General features: G+C 39.8%; 1 protein-coding gene across 2 annotated transcripts; it reads left to right on the top strand.

Annotated features, from left to right (window-relative positions):
• The first annotated feature begins 364 nt into the window (after positions 1-364).
• Positions 365-17180, top strand: tbx5a (T-box transcription factor 5a). Of its 2 annotated transcripts, none has more exons than XM_070924605.1 (8): positions 365-526; positions 1330-1424; positions 2815-2934; positions 3895-4042; positions 10767-10919; positions 14069-14160; positions 15574-15806; positions 16588-17180. In XM_070924605.1, the coding sequence occupies exons 1-8, from the start codon at positions 365-367 to the stop codon at positions 17178-17180; spliced, it is 1596 nt and encodes a 531-aa protein (XP_070780706.1). The 2 variants fall into 2 exon arrangements, with proteins under 2 accessions (XP_070780706.1, XP_070780707.1); XM_070924606.1 differs by having other exon boundaries at positions 365-508.
• The last annotated feature ends 2727 nt before the right edge of the window (positions 17181-19907 follow it).

Raw genomic sequence — 19907 nt, forward strand, 5'->3', positions numbered from 1 at the left:
TTGACACAAGCTACCAAACCTTCAGTTTATTTATACTCTATAACATAGGTTCAGTTTATTATCCTGTTATTCTGAAAACCCTCCGTTTTAAATCAAGTCGATGTGTTAAAAAGTGAATCTTTCCTATCAGGATTTGTAATGCTGATGTCCCTGAGCTGTACTTATTAGCATGTGTAGCACTTGGCACTTTGAAGATTAGTGACTTTGTGGTCACATATAGTGACAAAATAAAGCGTATGTGTCTGTCTGTCTATATAAACTCATTCGAGTCAGTCTCTAACAATGTGAAAAGGAAGTCGGGTCCCTCTCTGACATCTCTTGTTTGGCTATTGCAGCTGGGACAGTAGTTTTCGGAGCTCCGGTCATGGCGGACCAGGAGGAGACTTTTGCCGTTCAAAACTCTCCCGGTGGCTCGGATTCAAGGGAGTTACAGAGCGATAATAAATCAGAGAAACAGAACGGGACACCAAGCAAATCCCCGTCCTCACAGACAACTTACATTCAGCAGGTCAGTATCAGTCAGGCTGTAGGCCTCACTCTCCTGCCAGCCGAGGCTGCGTTCACGGACCGATGGGGTCACATTCACTGTTAAATAAAAATGTATAAACATACTCGTCCGAAGAAGTACGACATTGTCGTTTTGAAGTGTTAAAATATATACGAAATCTTAAAGAAAATGTCTGCCAATGGGATGGAGTAGTTCTACTAATTTTACTTCTTCCAAAGTATATTTTTTTATACACATATAAGTTTTTTTCCGATATTCAGTCTGTGTTCTCTTTGTTGCTGCGTTGCTCAAAAAGAAACTGACTTCAGAAAAGTTTCAAAGCAATTTTCGCTTGTCGTTATACTAGATTTTATTACTGAATACGATACTGATACATTCTGTAGGAGAATATGTTAACCGTCAGACATTAACTCCGGCCTTATTATGCTGTATGTTGTTGGTAGTTTAAATGTGTTACTAAAGGCCCAACAGGTTTAAGACTACAGAATGACAGAGTACACCCACATCTTGAAGTAGCTACACAGGGGTTACATTGTCACTACATGCCCTACATTATTTATTGTTTTGACTTAAATGCACTAAGTTGTCCAAAGTTTCTCTGCATGTTTCTTGACATTTAAAATTAATATTTTACTTCAAACCACTGGCATTTATAATTTCATCTTTGACAGCTGAAGACGTGCGTTTTGACAACAGGCTATTTAACTCAGAAGGCCTAAAACCATGTTAGACCATGTTCGCTAACAGAGTCCTCCGCGTAAAGAGTAGGTCTATTACTGTTGCTGTGAGCACTATGGACACTAAGATGCTTTATTTTGAAGGGAATGGAGGGAATAAAAGTCTACCTGCACGAGAGGGAACTCTGGTCAAAGTTTCACGAGGTGGGGACGGAGATGATCATCACCAAAGCCGGAAGGTAAGAGGACAAACTTTCATTTATCATTAATATGACAGGAAATCGCGTATCAAAAACAAGTGGGGGGGGGGGGGGGGGTTACTGACAACATGGCTGCTTGCTGATCATTCTCCCCACGCAGGTATTTCACGTACATTTTATACAGTCCTAGAATTAAAATGTAGACTGTATAGGCCCGGCTGGAATTTTTCTTGCGTGGGGATTTTGAAATCTACACCGTGAAGGAACCACAGAGAAAACACAGAGCATCTGGTGGACTCTTTAGCGCTCTGCAACACCACTGAGAGCAGGGCCTACATGTTAGTCTGGGTGGCCCTGTTGGGAAATGCAATCCCATCGACCGATTAGCCTGACAGAGAAAATGCACAAAACTGTCCACCGGTGCAAAACACTGCTGAGTTCGAGTTTTACTCAACCTTTCTTTTTCTATCCAGTGAAATAAAGTCACTTTAGGAACATGTGTTCTGCCATTTGCAATCATCTCTCTGTATCTGCACAGTGTGCGTAATTTTACGCAGACACTTCCTGCGTGCAACACTTGTGCAGCGACATGTTACGCGGGGACTGTACATGTGATCTCGCTGTCAGCCTCAGACTGCATCCACTCAAAACAGCGCGAGTGTAAACGTGCATATATGCATGATGACCGCTGGTGTCTGCTCGTGTCAGAGTGGCCTGTGGCTCAGATGTGCGGGTATTATAAATGACTGAGCATTTATAGTTCAGCACAGCTACACTTCATTGTGCTCTCCAGTGCGGGCAGAAGGCAGTTGTTTTCTCGCAGCTGCATAAAGTCTTCATTATATTCCCGTCAGTCATTTCACTCCTGTTTTTGGCGAGAAATGATATTACACAGCGCCCTTCCCTTTGACTCGCGAGACTGCTTAGCCTTACTCACATTATGTGTTTTTTTCTGCAGTATGACAGCTACCAAATATCCAAATGATTTACTTAACGGAAATCTGGCCCACAGTGAAAAACTTTTTATAATGCGCAGGTCCCTCTCAGACCCAACGCCTTGCCCTGAAAATAGCCTTTACCTCTCCAGACCAAATAAAGAATCAGAATCAGAAATACAGGCATAATAAACGCATTTATTTTGACGTTTTAAACCATTCCACGTGAGCTGACTGCATGCATTATAATTTAGTTTGGATGTGTTTGCAAATTGGAATCATTGAAGCTTTATTCTGAAAACAGAAATTTGTTTTCACAATTTTGTAAATGTTTGTAATGGATGCTTGCGGCTAAAATTGGATGTGAATTTCAGTGATTCCTTCTGCAAAGCTGAACGCCATGAAAACACACCACAGTCTATTTGTGCCTTCTTTTTCCACAGTTTGACAGAAATACCATTTAGCGCTATAAACCGTGTTTTGTCCTTTTACAGGCGAATGTTCCCCAGCTTCAAAGTGAAGGTCACGGGATTAAACCCCAAAACTAAATATATTCTCCTGATGGATGTTGTTCCTGCGGACGACCATCGGTACAAATTCGCCGATAATAAATGGTATGTAAAATATAACACAAAGCAACGACTTCTTAAGGACTTTTTCTTTAATTTTACGCGCACAACATTTCACAATAATGGGGGTCATTGTTTTGGGGGTCGCAGCTATACTCTCTCTGGAGTTTCCTCCAGCAGGAAATTTTAAATTGTTGTCCTGATGGACGAGAATCGGAAGTGAACATATTAATTCCCCGAGAATTATGAACTGTGCATTTTCTAATGCTCGCCAAGAAATGTGGTCAGCAGGGAGAAATGTTTCTGACGGACTTTTCGGGGTTGGATGGATGCGGATGACTTTTCCTATAACTGTACCAACCTATATGTGCACTGCAACAAGGCTGTCTTTCACAGTAGGGCACAAACATGGATATTTGTTTAGTGTCATGGCGATCTCTCTAACCTTGGTCGGGAATTCCTTGTTTGGGTCAGCGCCTTTCAATGAGCGGATACTCAAAGAGGATAATCACATGCCAATACTGCCGATAATGACCTGTCCAAAGCATGTCCTGGAACTAATTCTCCTCTTGATCTGACGATGTTGGAAAACAATGTCTACCAGCTCTAATCTGACCTCTGACAATCCAAAACCAACTTCACAAAGTATTGCATATAATACACGATGGCGCTGGAGGTCATTTCACTTAAAGAAGCTCTAATGCAAAGTTTTGACAAGGAGGTAAACATCCTGGTGGTAAAGACGTTTAAGGCAAGTGCGTGAAATTGTTTCTGAATTATTGTATTTTATTTTTTCTTTAAATAATATGCATTCAGTTCAGATATTCCTCTGAGTGATTTCTAAAAACGATTATGAAATAATAGCCTACAGATGATAAAATGTTGTAGGAAAATGTTCATTCACATTTTACGCACGTCCACCTACATTAGCGCCTGCATAGTTGACAGCTGGCATATGGGTGTCAGTCCCGGGTGTTACAGTGTGACTGTGTTGCTGTAATTCAGGTCTGTGACCGGGAAGGCAGAGCCCGCCATGCCCGGCAGGCTCTACGTTCACCCGGACTCTCCCGCCACGGGGGCGCACTGGATGAGGCAGCTCGTCTCCTTCCAGAAGCTAAAGCTGACCAACAACCACCTGGACCCGTTCGGACACGTAGGTGCCTATAGCCTATCATCTCTACTATTTAACCACATGTCTGTGTGTCTGTGAATGCTCTAATAACCTGCTGCTGCACGGATCAAAGTCCAGGGCATTTATTTATGTTCGGCTTGGTGTGTTGCTCAGTGGCACTTCAGCAGGGAGGTGTTGTTACTGAAACGCGGCTTTAGCCCAAATCGCCCCTTTCTGCTCATCTATAGGCAATTTTATCACCTTTTACAACACGTGCTGGTCTTCACAGCTGATTCACACCAACGATTGTGTTTTTGAATGAAAATCACCAAAATAAATCGGACAAAATCAGTGGCGTCACACAGAGCTGAATCAGGAGGCACTGTTAATCATTATTATGTGTTTTTATTAAGACTCTCTACCCATATATTTGAACTGATTAAAACGGTACCACTTATTTATTAACTATTGAGTTTGAAGGTCATAATTAAAAAAGAAAAAGACACAGCTGCACCCCTCCTACATGTTTGTAAAAACTGTGACTTTGCATGATTAGGCACCATTAAGGCTGACTGTTAAATTGTATTTGATAATTTAATAACTCCTCCTCTTCTCCAGCATCAGGCCCCATAAACTCACTGACCTTGTGTAGTTTTAGTTGTGCTGTAAAGTTCTATTTATTCACTAGAGACTCTTTGAATACATACAATGTAGTATATTCTGTGCTAAAATCAAATTATACATATAAGTTAATTTGTTTTTGCTACTTTCTTGTTTACATTTTTTTTTCTTTCAAATGTTTCCTTCAATTCTCCTATTTTCCCAGTTTTTGTGATTCAAAAACATAGGCCTAAAAACACATGGCCGAGACAGAAGGCACTTTCACATTTTTGCAGTATTTAAACACAGAGGGATACAATTGATCATCCTTGTGGAGTTTCCTTAGAACTATAGTTGCTGTTGCAAAGTAAGACATGCATGTAATGCAAATTATAGTTTTAAGTGTTTAGTTGACTTCCAAAAATCCAATGGAAATATCATCCATTTTTCCTTTTGTCAGGCAAAGGTAATTTAAAAAAAAAGAAAAAATCTCAGAAAAACTATGTCCTGATTTTATTAATTTCATAAATGAACTGTGTATATTTGTGCTTAATTCTGCTTTGAAAACACAATTAAATCCAAGAAAGATTAGTTAAAATGACAGGATATTAGATACAATAAAAATAAATGTTATGATAACATATAATGCTTGTTGTCCTTTTGAAATAAACACTAAAATATATAATTTTCTCTTTAGAATGTAATTCACTGATCCTCACAATGAAAATGATGAAATACAGTAAAGTTCTGACGAGAGTCTCTGTGATTTTTTAGGGATTCTGATTCTCAACGCAGAAAATCATTTTGACTCTGTTCACCCTGCTATTGATGGTAAAGAAGAATAACATGTTTGCTTCCAGCGTCCTGGAGCCTCTTTCGTACTTTTCGTTGCCCAGGTTTATTATAGCACCACCTAGATGCGTTCAAGTTGTAGACCTCCTGGAAGTCTGCTTGCATAAGTAGAGGGGAGCAGTTGGGCACTTTTTAGCAAAACGGAAAGAGGCAATTGCACCCCCACCCACCACCTCCCTCACCCCCCTCACCCCCCTCACCAGTGAGGGACTGTATGGTACCCATTTCCTAACTTTAACTCCTCATTATTCTACACTCCCTATCTGGCCCCAGGCTTTTGTGATTCCTGTCTTACCCAAAACAGAAAACATCACTTACTTCATCAACAAATGGGCCTGTTGGCGGCAGGTTTTCATAAAAATTTAAGCTGATGGGCACATTGAGGCCAAATTAGATGTCTTGTTGTAGAAACGGAACAGACACAATTAGCTTTCTTACTAATAGGCCCAGTCATTAAAGGAAACAAAACAAACAATTATGAGGTTGGGAAAAGGTGCATAAATAGCTGTTTTGTTTTTAAGGATATAAATATATGAGGGAAAACATAAGAAAGTGAATTAAGTTATTAAAAGTGTTCCGCTAATGTTGATTAGATGTGTTAAACTGAATAAGGTTCAAAAAGGTGAGAAAAGGGTGTTTTTAGGTTGTTTCCCATAAATATATGTCGTTAAGAGGCAACACTAAAACATGTAGTCTTGTTATAATGTTTAATTTATTCCAATAATCATGCACACTGAAGGCAGATTGATAATTATTTACAGGCGCTCAGTTTGATGGTGAATCTAAGACTATTAACCATTCGCAGTTACCAAAGCAACAAATGTATATGTACTTCTACACACAGGCCACTATCTATCCACATGGCACCTACAGTGATTGTTGGCTTGCCAAAGCACAGCTGGTGAAATGAAACTGGAGCTCAGTCGGAATGTGAGCAGCGTTGTAAATTTTGGGTTAAAGTACATTTTTGATTGGTTGCAGTGGTTCTTGGCTCACCCTCTTTCGTGCTGGGAGACAGCACCCTGGGATTCATAAATGAAACGCTGGTGGCCGGCCAGAAATAAATATTCCGTCAGTTTGTTGGTCCAGCTGGTTGGAATAACTTGTAGATGATTTATAATTACTAGCAGTGAGACATGAGAGACCAATGTTGCTGATGTCGATTGGACCAATTTAAGATGGGCCTGAGCCTGAAGCAGTCATTTTCCTCCAGAAATGCCTGGTAATTAGACGCACGTCAGTGGACTGAGCAGGGCTGGACTCACCAGCTCAGAGCTGCTGTGAAGGAGTCTGATTGTTTACAGTTCGTTGTGTAGTTTTGTTTTTTATTCAAATTATATATTTTTCAACAGAGCAAATAACTTGCAATGGCAAATATGTTTTGTAAGAAGAAATGTAAAAGACAAATGCTGCCAGGGTCGAGTTTGTGAAGTGACATAATCATAGTTTTTTATACTTATTTCCAGGCAGAGTGAGTTGACATGAGCATCGCTGGGTATCTCTTGGATGTATCTCTGCACAACACAACACAAAAGGGTCTTTCAATGACACATGTAATGGGTTTTATCTTACAGGCACATATATATATATATATATATATATATATATATATATATATATATATGTCAGTTTTTCCAATATTTGTCGATCATGTCTCAGCCTTAACGTAAAGGTCAGTTTCTCCATACGGTCTGTTTCATTGGCAATTGCAGTTGACAAAATGGTTTTAATTACCGTTGTAAACATGCATGTTAATAAAACATGGAAAGTAAGTAAGTACATTTACTCAACTACAGTACTTAAACACAATTTTGAGCTGTTTGTACTTGAGTGTTTACATTTTATGCCACTCTATACTTTTCAGGAAATGTGCTTTTTAATCCACTACATTTATTGGACAGCTACAGTATAGTTAGTTCACAGCTACTGCTACTCTCGCACTACGAGGGGGGGCTCAGCTAACGCTCAACAAAATCACGAGTGTCATGGCTCCACAAATGGTGGAACGAGCTCCCCATTGACTGCAGAAACTCTCCACATCTTCTGTCGCAGACTGAAAACTCATCTGGTCAGACTGCACCTTGGCCCATTCTTTCTGTATCTCTTATTGTGTCTAAATGTAGCACTTGAAGCAGTTCAGCATATTTGATGAAGTTGATGTGCTACAGTTTTTGGGTTGTATCCGCATGGTTGTGCACTTATTGTCGGTCATCAGCCAAGTAAATCTAATGTTTGCAGGGAAGATTTTACTTGTGCATGTGATCAGCTAACAAAAAATGATGCGTTGTTCTCAGTTAAAATAACAACATAAAAAGTAGTTCCAATTAGCTTCACACTGCTTTCGGAATACATCAGTAATAATAATCCATTAGTTTTGTATGATAATACAACACACTGGAATGGCCAATTCTGCATAATAGTACCTTTATTTTAATTTAGTAAAACCTTAAATGCAGTACTTTTCAAAAGTACAACTTTTACTTGTTATAAAGTATCTTTATATTGTAGTATCAAAGTAAAGGGTGTAAATACTTAAACCACTGCACTACTTTGGTCTCATAGTTATAGATATAAGTAACCAAGTTGGTGTTGTTCCTGTATTTGAATTCCTAAAAAATCGTTTGTTTTTGTCTCAGGTTTCATACCAAGCTTTTTTTTTTGTTGCTTTGATCCCCTTCTCAACTCCTGGAATATTTCTCAGTGTTATTTCTCATCTCCCCCCTCAATTTGCTCCCGCACTCGTCTCCCTGTCTTCCCACACATGTTTTGGCCAGGAGGGTGGAGTGTGAGGAGCGCACTGTTTATATTTGAGTGGCAGTGTGCGATGAGCAATAGATGATGGTGTACAAAGCCTGCTAATCCCGAGGCTCGGGGAAACTCTCTGATGTGGTGGAACTTGAAAGCAAAGGGCAGCGGCTCGAGACCCAAAGTGATCCCTCACTATCATTAAATACTATCATCCAGAGACTGAGGGGGGGAGGCAGAGATACAGGGACCCAGGCAGGGCAGCGGCTGGGCCAGGGAGACGAGGCGTGTGCTGGGGCCCCAGTGGGTGGTCTACAGCTACACTCCTACCCCCACAACCCCCCCTTACTAACACACATACTGGACTTTGGGAACCCACAGTCAGTGGACCCTGCTATTTTCCAGGGTGAAATGTGTGCTTAGATATTTCCATGCAACTTCTAATGTGTCTCAGTGGCAGACATTTTTAGCTTCTAAAACCATGTAGAGTGGTAAATGACGTGTTTGCATTGATGGGCTTGTTGTTGTGGGTTTTCCCCCCCAATCATGGACATATCTCTGCAGACCTCGAGTAAGCCATTAATGAATGCGTGCATGGGAAAATGCTTTGTTTAACCTACTTTTTCTTCGGCACTGTGTTCAAGTAGTTTTGAAAAGCTCTTTCATAGAACGTTAAAGCCTCAGTAATGAATTCCAACAGAATGGCAGTGCTGCTGTACACGATTGTACAGCACAGGAACCAAACAATTAAAACACAGTTTCCATAATGCAGCAGCAAGATTGCATTTTTCTCAGCCTGAGACTGTGTTTTGGTAAAACTATTCTCACCTCTGATCCAAGTATGCAGCCTGAAAACCCTTCCTTGTGAATACTTTTATTTCATTGTAAAATTTGCAAAAGCTGAGTTCCCATCTGCAAGTCATCCACTCTTCAACAGCCTGCTTATCTGACCAAAGTGATACACTCCACTGATATTTTCGCAGGGTCAGTAACTTCCATTAAATCATCCTACATCCACGGCAGGACGCATTTTTTTAGTCATTTTCTGCCCATTACAAAAACCTACTGCACCATGAAATGAGATCAAGTTCAACTGGAAATTGATGTTGGACTATTGTATCGTCTATGTGAGCCTCTGTGGTTCACTCGGCTCTAAGAAAGGACTTGGGGTTATGTCTGTTTAATGCTACAGGATGCCCCCACAGGTGCTGGAGGTCAGGGCGATCCCTTGTCTCTTCTCATGCTGGCAGTGAAAGGCAGGTACAAAAACAGCCTTTAAGATAACAGATTGGAGGAATGCCTATGGGACAGGAAGGTGGTGGTAGGTGGGTGTAAAAAGGAGGGGGGGGGGAGTGAAGAGGAGGGGAAGAAAAAAAGCCCTGTTTTTTTATCTTTAAGTGTAAGTGGATCTGATGAAAATAAAAACCATTAGATTTCCTCCAGGCTGATGACCATGACTCCCCGGTCTGTCAAAACAATTAGACTTAAGACCCACGGATGAGAGGGCCTCAAAAGAGAAGTTCAAGGCTCAAGTTCAGCTGTGTGGACCGCGTCTTAATGTCGCCAAGCTCGCCACTGGCAGTACTCATCACTTAGCACAAACTAGGTTAGTCAGGTTAGAGGGGCAACAAGGGAGAGGACATGCTTATGTCGGCCTATTACTCTCCTGGGACTGTTGTCTACTCTGCGTTACTATGGGGACACAGTACTGTAATCATTGTAATATCACTGCAACAACTTTTTTTTGTTTCAGCTTTGGCTGGAAGACAACTAGTCAGACCTTCATTTCTTTAAATTAGAAGCAAGGGTCACATGAGTTGGCCCTCAACAAAAACAAAATAAGCGCGTGGCCCAATTTTATTTGAAATATTTATGAAAGCAATAAAACGTTCATTAGATTTTGTAGTGCAATAAAAGTTTTACCTTTAGTCAAACAAGTAATTTGTCCAAAAAACGTATAGTTATGCAGTTTTTCATCTTAATTTGATCTATTTGGCTTCTGTGAGATTAATTAAGTATATTGCCTTAACCTAACTGCCAAGCCTTTTCTTGTTTGTTTTTTTCCTCTACAAAATGCAGAAAAAAAATTCACTTTTCTGCATTGAATGAGTCCCCTTTCTTTTGCCTTTGTGTCATTATGCTCACTCATGTCTTGTTATAATGATAAAGTGCTGGAAGTGAGTCCTGAAATGTATTGCAAAATGGTCATTATTCTTAGCCTATAGACTTTGTACCATAGTGTCTAGATGTCAAATGCAAATGTTGAAAATGTGGTAGTTGGGCAACACATGAGCACCAATAATAACCTCCAAACTATTCATGCAACCAAAAAATGATTTAAGGGGAAATTTAATTGTAATTTGCATTACATTCTCAAACTACTCCACACTACCCCAAAACGTTGTCAAAGCACGTTGGATTTTTTTTCCTCCAAGCAGCTCCGAAGAAGTGTGTATCAAATTCTGTCTCATCTGGATTCTTATTTTTAGAATGGGTGTTTTAACAGACTTTTCTCTGATAACATGCAATCAAGTATTTAACGCCGTCTCCACTTTTTCTTTACTCCTAGATCATCCTGAATTCGATGCACAAGTATCAACCGAGGATCCACATTGTGAAGGCGGATGAAAATAACGGCTTTGGCTCCAAAAATACGGCCTTCTGCACTCACGTCTTCCCAGAGACAGCCTTCATTGCGGTCACGTCCTATCAGAACCATAAGGTAAGTCCTTCATGGGCTACTTTCGGGGTTTTTTTATTGCAGTGTGTGACATAGTAAATAGGCATCTTTAAACTCACGGCGTATTTTATGAGGGGGTTTCATTTTAACATTGTTCCAAACATAAGAAATCAGAGAAAACGTAGCAGGAATACAAACAGAACCACATACTGAAAATTCAAACTTGAACTCAAACAAAATGCCGAATTATGTAAAGGTCTAATTTCCCTTTCAAACAAAAAAAAAGTTACAAAATAATTTATTATTTCACTCTTACAAGTTTTCTATTTAAATTTGCCCATTTTTCTATGGAAGTCCGGACAGCAAACTGGACCTGCTGAGGAGAGAAAATGAAAGGCGCGGTTTTCTGTGAGCTTGAAGTAAAGCCTTGTCACTGTCAGCTGCAAATCTCTGATATCACATGGAGTCACTGACAGACGAGGGAAAACTTCAGATACCCGACTAGACGACGTCTGACCTCAAGAGACTTTTTCCAAGTTGCAGGCCTTCGGCGCTTTGTAGAGTGAGACAAGCTGCAGATAAACCGATAAACCTCTGGCCTGACTTTCCAACCACCTTTATAAAACCTAATAACAATACAAACCAAAACAACGCATGATAACAATAACGGTTATTATTCTTATTATTATCATAACAACATAAATAATAATAACGCGTTTTGGTCGTCATTAGAGATTTAAATAAAATAATAGTTCGTTATGCAACTAAGCTTATTTGCGAACCTTTATGAACACTTTAAAATAGTTTGTGCCAATTATTTGGTTAAGATGTGTGGTTCTTTTTAGTCAATTTCACAGTTGGCGGATTCGTGAGATTGATTACCAGATTAATAGATTATCTCGAGACTATTATTTATCTACTTTATTTATTAAAATAGCCCTTTGCGTGTTGGTGACATGTGCACAACATAAACCTGTAGTTTACAAGAAAACCGGAAATTTTGATAAAAAAAATAATACAAAATGTATTATAATTTATTTCGTTTTAAATATATATCATTGTTTTATTTTTTAGCTGCGCGTTCGGTTGGTCTGTTGCAATCAGTTGACGGTGAAATAACTTGTAACCTTAATGAATAGGGACTTAAAATTGTTACGCTGTTATTGCTTGCTTGAGTGTGTAAAAGCTGAAAACCTGGAAGGTGTCCTTGGTTTTTTTTCCACACAACAATTTCATTAAATTAGAGTTAAATGAATCTGGGATTTCTTGCGGCCGGGCAGCCTCACGGTTGTTTATCACTTCAGTTTGACTTGCGTGTTAAGACTTTGGGGAAAGAAGCAGAAATAAAATATTTACTCTGCATGAATTTCTGGGGAGAAAAATTCTTGGGAATACAGAAATGTGTAAACAGCGTCTGTTTAACATCATTTAACCATGAAGGCCTTGCCTATATGTTTTCAGTTTGGGGAATATGGGAGAAAGGGGCGAAAGCTCGTAATGTCCCCGCAGCCAATCCCAAGCCTCCGCGCTTCTGGGAACAGGAAGCACAAATGACCGACGTGCTGCAGAAACCATTCATTATTTTCAAACGTCTTATTGGGGGCTGAGATCGTAACCCCCGAGCTAATTATTGGGGCTTTCCAGACCTGCAGAAAAACAAGCATTTGTGATTTCCAGGCGCTGGACCACAACTGTCTAATCAAACAGTCTTAACATCTGCCAAAGCAATATGTGCTGCAGGCATGTGTCCAATTCACCTGTTAGACTCTCAGCTAATGAAAATCGTCAGAGTCTCTGGTTTCCAGTCTCTCCTGTCACAGCTGTAATTAAAACATTTTTCCAAACTGTGTTCCCTGAAATAATATGTTTTCTGCAAGAATAAAACGTGGAAAAATGAGTGTCCAACAACCCCATAACTTATATTTAAGTTATATTTGATACATCTTATTTTAAATACTTCACTTCTTTAGGCTAAAATAGCCCAAAGCATCTGGAAACATGTTTATATAGGCCTCCGTTATTTTAATGAGCATAGTTTGGATACAGTCTAGTAAAACTGTGCAGTCTTTGAAGTTGTGAATGAATTTTGCCCGATTGTCTTGAGTCTACTCCCAAATTATTTTTAAAAGTATTCATAGTCTCTGCTGTGCTTATTTTCATCCACTGATCGCAGACAGTAGGAGACATCACATGTGTTTTTGCAAGATGTATTATTTTCTTTTTCTGTAAACTGAACTCAAGGCTATCACTTTGGACAGGGTAATTATTTGTCTCACTGTGTTTTTTCTTGGAACGCCCACAGAGGGTAAAAAGAGTTCAACAGCGCTCTGAACTTTTTATTTTTTTATTACCTTTAAAAGGATGAAACAATATATGGACGCTGTGCCAGGCTGCGTGCATTAACAAGAAGCAAGCGAAGTGTCACACGAGAGATTTTACAAGGTTTGGTGAAAGTGTCAGCCAGCGTCCAGACAAATCTCCAGTCTTGTCAGAAAGCTGGAAGCACACAAGAGCTGCCAACTAATTACCTGCCAGAAACCACTGCTCATGAGAGGGAGATCCCTGGATTGTGTTTAACCTCCTTGGGATTAACTTCCTATTTCGGGGCTGGTTCACTGCGCTTTTTCTTTTTTTTTGTTTGATATTTACAAAGACATTTTTACATACAAACATAAAGTCATAAATCACATTATTTGCATCTGTCAAAGCACGTGCCAACTATCTGTTACGCCAGAGACCATCAAATGTGACATTATAAATGATGCAATAAAAATGTGTCTTATTGAGACATGCTTTTATTGAATTGTTTATTAGCTTAGGATCCCTAAAAGCATCTTAGGTTTCTGGAAATGTGATCTATTATTTCATTCTCTTGGGTAACTCGTGAGCAGTTAGATGCATCCAAAACAAACTTCAAGACTCGGCTCTACAAAAACACGTTGTAATACTGTCATCATATGAGCCTCAAGCTGAAGAAGACTTGTCTATTGTGAGAATGTAGAAAATACTGAAAAGATGCATTTTCTACAATATCTTGATGGCTGCATGTGTTGATTTTAATTTGGGCGCATATGACTTTTTAAATTACTACATAGTTGAAGATCTTGTAATGAAGTGGCACGGCCAGCACAACAAATGGCTTTTATTGCACAATGTGTTACTAATTAGGTGTTTTTTTGTTGTTGTTTTAGATAACCCAGCTGAAGATTGAGAACAATCCGTTTGCAAAAGGCTTTCGTGGAAGCGATGACATGGAACTGCACCGGATGTCCAGAATGCAAAGGTATAGCTACAGGAAAAAGTTTCATTTTGCAGCATGTGTCCACGTCTATATGTTATTTATAATCTATTTCTTTAATTGATTCTGGGCTCTGACACATGGAAACGCTGACACAAACTAAATGATGTCAAATGGGTTGATAAATGATGCAGGGATTACTGACATCCTGATCACACTGTCACTTAACAAGCTCCACTTTAATCCTTCAATCATCCAAATGCAAGCCAGTTATGAGTGTTATTTTCAGTGAGTGTTATTTTCAGTGATGTAAGTGTAGTTCTTGATCCTCGGCCAGATTTCATGCTGAAGACTTTTATGGCTGATCTGGCAGAACCTCTGAAACACGACTGCAACATCTCCCTTCCACACAGCTCTTTCTACCAGGATGTTCCAACTGCTTATGTCTCCTGCATGTGTGTGTGAGTGTGTGTGTGTGTGTGTGTGTGTTGAACTGGTGGTATCGCTTCGTCCGGCAGCCAAGGCAATACACAACCACATTGCTCTCTCTCTCTCTATTATTCAGTCCAGATGAGGGATGGAGCATGCATCCATGCTGCGTGGAAAACACATTTTCAAAGGAGAAAATCTGGTTTTGAAACTCACATCCCACCCTTGTGGAAAAGCCAAACAGCTTGTTTGGCTTTTCCACAAGGTGCTAAAATCCTACCTCCTTCCCATAACCTTCATTCTGAGCCACAGAATAAAGTTCTTTGTAATTAAGCATTTCAGATTAATGTCATGCATTATGTTGTTGAGAAAAATCCCTGGAAATAAGGGGATAAGATTTCTGTACTCTCAAGTAGTTTTTAAAAATCGCACGCTTTATTGTGTCAGACGCACATTAAGTTACTTTAAGTAGGTGCGTGCCACAATTTAATACGACGTTTTGAGGCAAATGCATTTCACCTATCAAAACTTGCAAACGTATAGAGCACGGTCAGAGTCCAAACCACACGATCAATCTCACATGCCACTGTCCAATCCTGCAGAGTACAGTAAGCTATGCACGTCTGCTCTTGGTTACAATTTTTGAAGGGAGAGCTTATTGCAAAACCAGGTCACTGTTTCAACTGAAGCGATCCCTGAAATCAAAGAACCAAAAGTAGCAAAATGATCTATTGACGGATCCTGTGGATTAATAGGAGGGAAATACGTGCTGGCATTTTCACTGGAAGGGGTTTTCCACAGAGGAGGGTCTCTCTGTGTGTCTTAAGTGGGTGTGATTCACTGTGTTTGTCTTAAAGAACAGATTTTACAATGATTCAAATTGTACAGAATTAAATTATTAACATTGTTGTTTTGTTAAATTAACTATCCATAGTGATTTTATGTGTGCTGCGTATACAATGATATTTTAGGGGGTCAACTGCAGATAATTACTACCAACTGTATTTGGGTGTGTGTTCCTGCACATAGCACCAAGGAGTATCCAGTAGTGCCTCGCAGTACCGTGCGCCAGAGGGTGGGCTCCAGCCACAGCCCGTTCAGTGGGGAGGTCCAGGGCATGGCCACCCCGAGCACCCTGAGCTCCCAGTACTCCCAGTGTGAGAACGGGGTCACAAGCACCTCACAGGACATGCTGCCTCAGTCGGGCTCCTACCCCCTGCCACATGAGCACGGCCAGGAGTACCACTGCATCAAGAGGAAAGGTAAGAGGCTCCGATGTGTCAGGAAGATGAGTCTTTACAGCAGTCAGTATCGATTGATGTTGATGCTGTGGTTCTATTGCAGTGTTAGCTGCCTTTGCAAGCTGACCTTTTTTAATTAATTGGGTACATACATCAAAGAGTCTCATATGTTGCAAATTATATAATTACCTTGTTTATATATGGACACACTATGTAAGTAGATCATGGCCACTTTCACACAGATTTTTTGCAAAATTATGCTAAATATGTATTTGTGTACTTATTTTTCATATGAATCAAAATGAATTAAAATGTAAATATGCCTGAATTTGCCAAAACTGACAAATGTCCATCTGAAGTCCCTTGCCAGACAGCTTTGTGTGTGCACTACCACATACTTATACAGTGTTTTATACGAGTAAAAAACAAAGGTGGTAATAAACCAGAATACACAAAGTATATAAAGTTAGGGTTAGGGTTGTGCATAAAGGGGATTGTGCATAAAAGGGACAATAATCATCCAAGCAAAAAATACTCAAACATTCTGTGTATGTATATAAAACATATAAATGTACATTTTAAAATCACTTATATTTGTTTAGAATAAGCATTAAATGGTAGAATAGTGGTAATTAATTGTTTGTTTTGGTGTTAGTTAATAAACAGAATTAAAACACAATATTGCATGATTCCAGTCATAGATTAGTGACACTGAGTAACATGTTTGTTCTTTGCGTAACGTAAAGGTAACATTTGAGTAACACTGTTCTTAAACTCTTTAACTCTGTAATTCTGCCTGCAGTGGAGGATGACTGTCACTCAGGTGAGCACAGCTACAAGAAGGCCTACCTGGAGAGCTCGTCCAGCGAGGAGGACCATTACTACCGTCCTGTTGGCTACGCTCAGAGCCTTGGCCTGGCCGGCGGGCCCTACCGCAGCGAATCCAGCCAGCGGCAGGCCTGTATGTATGCCAGCGCCTCGCAGGGTGCCGAGCCTGTTCCTAGTTTGGAGGACATCAGCTGCAACACCTGGGCCAGCGTTTCTCCCTATGGGAGTTGCTCCGTCACCACCATGCAGCCTATGGAGCGGCTGCCCTACCAGCACTTCTCCGCTCACTTCACCTCAGGGTCTCTGGTGTCCAGACTTGGCGGGGTTGGGGGCCACGCCTCTCCGCAGCTGGGCGACGGCCACCACGCTGCCATGTACCAGAGCTCCATGACCCACCAGACTCTGGGCCGCCAGTGCAGTCCTGGGGCTGGGATCCAGTCGCCAACAGCTGGCCTACAGGGAAACGAGTACCTCTATACACACGGCATACCACGTACACTATCGCCACACCAGTACCACACTGTACATAGTGTCAGCATCATGCCAGAGTGGAACGAGAACAGCTAAAAGAGCTATTTTTTTCCACACTCAATAGATAAAAATATCAAAAGGAAAAAAACAAAAAAGGACCAAATTAAGGCAGGGTTTAGATGAATTTATATTTATATTTTTAGAGGATGTGTTGCTGATCATCTTAATGAGATCAGTGTTGGTTCACTGACAGCAGTGGGTATTTGTAAGATGGTTGTTGTTAGGAAACCAAGCATCTTATCACTTAACTTGTTGTGACAGAGTCTGCACTTATAAGCAAATGACATGAACATGAACAAAGAGGAGCTGGACCAGAACCTACGCAAAGACTGCTCAAGTGCAGAGAAAGTGAACTCAGTGGAAATTCAGACGCTGGACAGAAGAACAAAAATGCTTCAGATGTTTTGCCAGCAGTCCCCACGTTGATGGTGTTCTTGTGCGGTGGTGTTTTTTGGATGTCAGTGTTTCAGAGACAAGTGAACATGTTTTCATCTTTTTTTTTTCTTTCTTTTTTTTAAATGTCCCGAATTCGTGTAAAAAAAAAAAAAAAAGTATGTTTGTCTTCTGTCACATTATCCTGAGTTCTTTTTTGTTTTTGTAGTTAACAACTTACTTTGTAGTCAAATTGCTATAAGTTAAAAAAAATGAATAAGCAGATGGGAGCTTTTGTTGTGGCTCTGTGGTGAATTTGCTTCCTCTTAAATCTGTCAGGAGAGTGACTTTTTGTTTTTTTCTGGGAACATTTACATGCACGTCAGAAATGTAATCTTAATGCCATTATGAGAAACATGACAGTAAAAAACACAAGTATGACAGCACTTCAGTTGAATAGTTTATTGAAGCACAGACATTTCAGGCAGACACGCTCGCTCAGCTATACAAGATGAATCCAAGATTTAATCAGCTACTTTATACCTCTCAGTTTGCAGGGTGCACTGCATTCCAGTGTAGTCCAGTCAAGTCGGGACAACATCACTTAAACCCCAGAAGAGCCAATAAAATGTGTCTTTTCAGCACCGTAACACTGTAATTTTATCTTCTACATCCGTAAATTCATACTAAGACAATGACGCCCATTTATTTTTGGTTTATTTGAGATTGATACAAATTGATGTTGGATGTGGACATTTCAACAGGTTAAAAATACAACACAAAATATTGTCTTGTTCTTCCAGTATGTAAGAACTGGCAGAAGACTGTCAGCCAGCAAAGTGAAGCAGGAAGTATGTAAGCAATGACAAGAAAACCAAAAGGACTGTCAGAACCTAAAGCTCCACTATCATATATTAACAATGAATCAAATTACCAGTGAATATTTTATATATTGATATATAATACATAGTCATCATGTGGCCAGAAACACCAAATGAATGTAAATGTTTCTCTGTGTCTGGATGTGTAATTAGGCGATGGGTTGCTAACACATGACAGCTTTATAAGGTGATAATATGTCAGGGCTGTGGGTTTGTCACCTTGTTGTGGCCTTCTTCTGCCCTCAAGTGGCCAAAACAAAATCATTAATGTAACTTTAATTGTTGTAATTCTTCGATCACAGCTATATAAAGACTAGCTGTTGGTCTGTGACTGTCATTAAGTTGAAAGAGCATGTGTTGGGATCACTGTTTCTGTTTGGTTTGACTGTATTGAGAACAGTGCTACCTGACAGAGAAGCAATCAACTCTGCAGTCAAGAACCTGATGAAATTCAGGTCAGAATAGCAGATTATTAGACAATAAACTCCAGATTTAAAATGTATTTCTTGACGAAATGGATAAATACTTTGATTTGGGATGCATTTAATGCATCACAGAAGATCTAAACACTAACTCAATTTTAACAAATGCCCAACCAGTCTTTATTTACAGCTTTTGGTACATTTTATGGAAGTGGAGTAACAACAATTAGTTAATAATCCATAGTGTAGAGGGCTTATGATAGTGTGTCATCAATAAACGGTGTGCAAAATTTAATGAAAACCAGTATTTTCTTACAGCCCTTGTTCAGAGATTCCAATCCACAAAAAAAAGCTTCATTACAGTAAATCAATCATAGGAAAGGGCAAGAACATAAAAGTCGAATTATTCTAGTTGGCACCAAAATAAAATGTCATGACTATTTTTATTACCAGTTAATGACTTGGCACTAGTGAAAACAGAAATGCAAAACACTGAAATTATAATGTTGCAAGTACAAGCAACAAAGGTGGTTTTAACTCTGAACATGTTTGTATGATCTCTATATGATGAAACATAATTTCCATTATTTTAACATTTTGAAAATCGGAGAAGACCGGTTTAAAAAGTGTCCTCAGTATACAGCCATCAAAGGGTTGAAATGTTTACCCTGCAACCCATTCAGGCCCCATCCGACTTTGTGATGTTAGAAGTCTCTTCAGATACATGCTCCAATCACACACTGGTTAATTAGTTTGCACAGTAATGGATTCTCTCTGAGTCTAAGCAAAGATGGGTTTATGCTCGGCACTGTCATGCTGCAAAACCATGCCACAGTCTGTGTGTTGTGCATGCGTGTAGCTTGTTACATTTGAAGAAGACTTTTAACATCATTTTTTATTTGGACTGTATAAATGGAGGAAAGTGCTATTACTCTGAATCATCCACATCTGAATTATGTTGTAGAGACAAACTACAGCAGAGCAGTATTACATTGTAATTTCACAAAGTTTGACGAAGGTTTTTGCATCTAAAATACCATAAATATTTTGTCCTCTTCCTGACATGACAACCCTGCAAAGTTCGAAGG

Source organism: Enoplosus armatus, chromosome 18 (assembly GCF_043641665.1).
Source record: "Enoplosus armatus isolate fEnoArm2 chromosome 18, fEnoArm2.hap1, whole genome shotgun sequence".
NCBI classification, from domain to species: Eukaryota; Metazoa; Chordata; class Actinopteri; order Centrarchiformes; family Enoplosidae; genus Enoplosus; species Enoplosus armatus.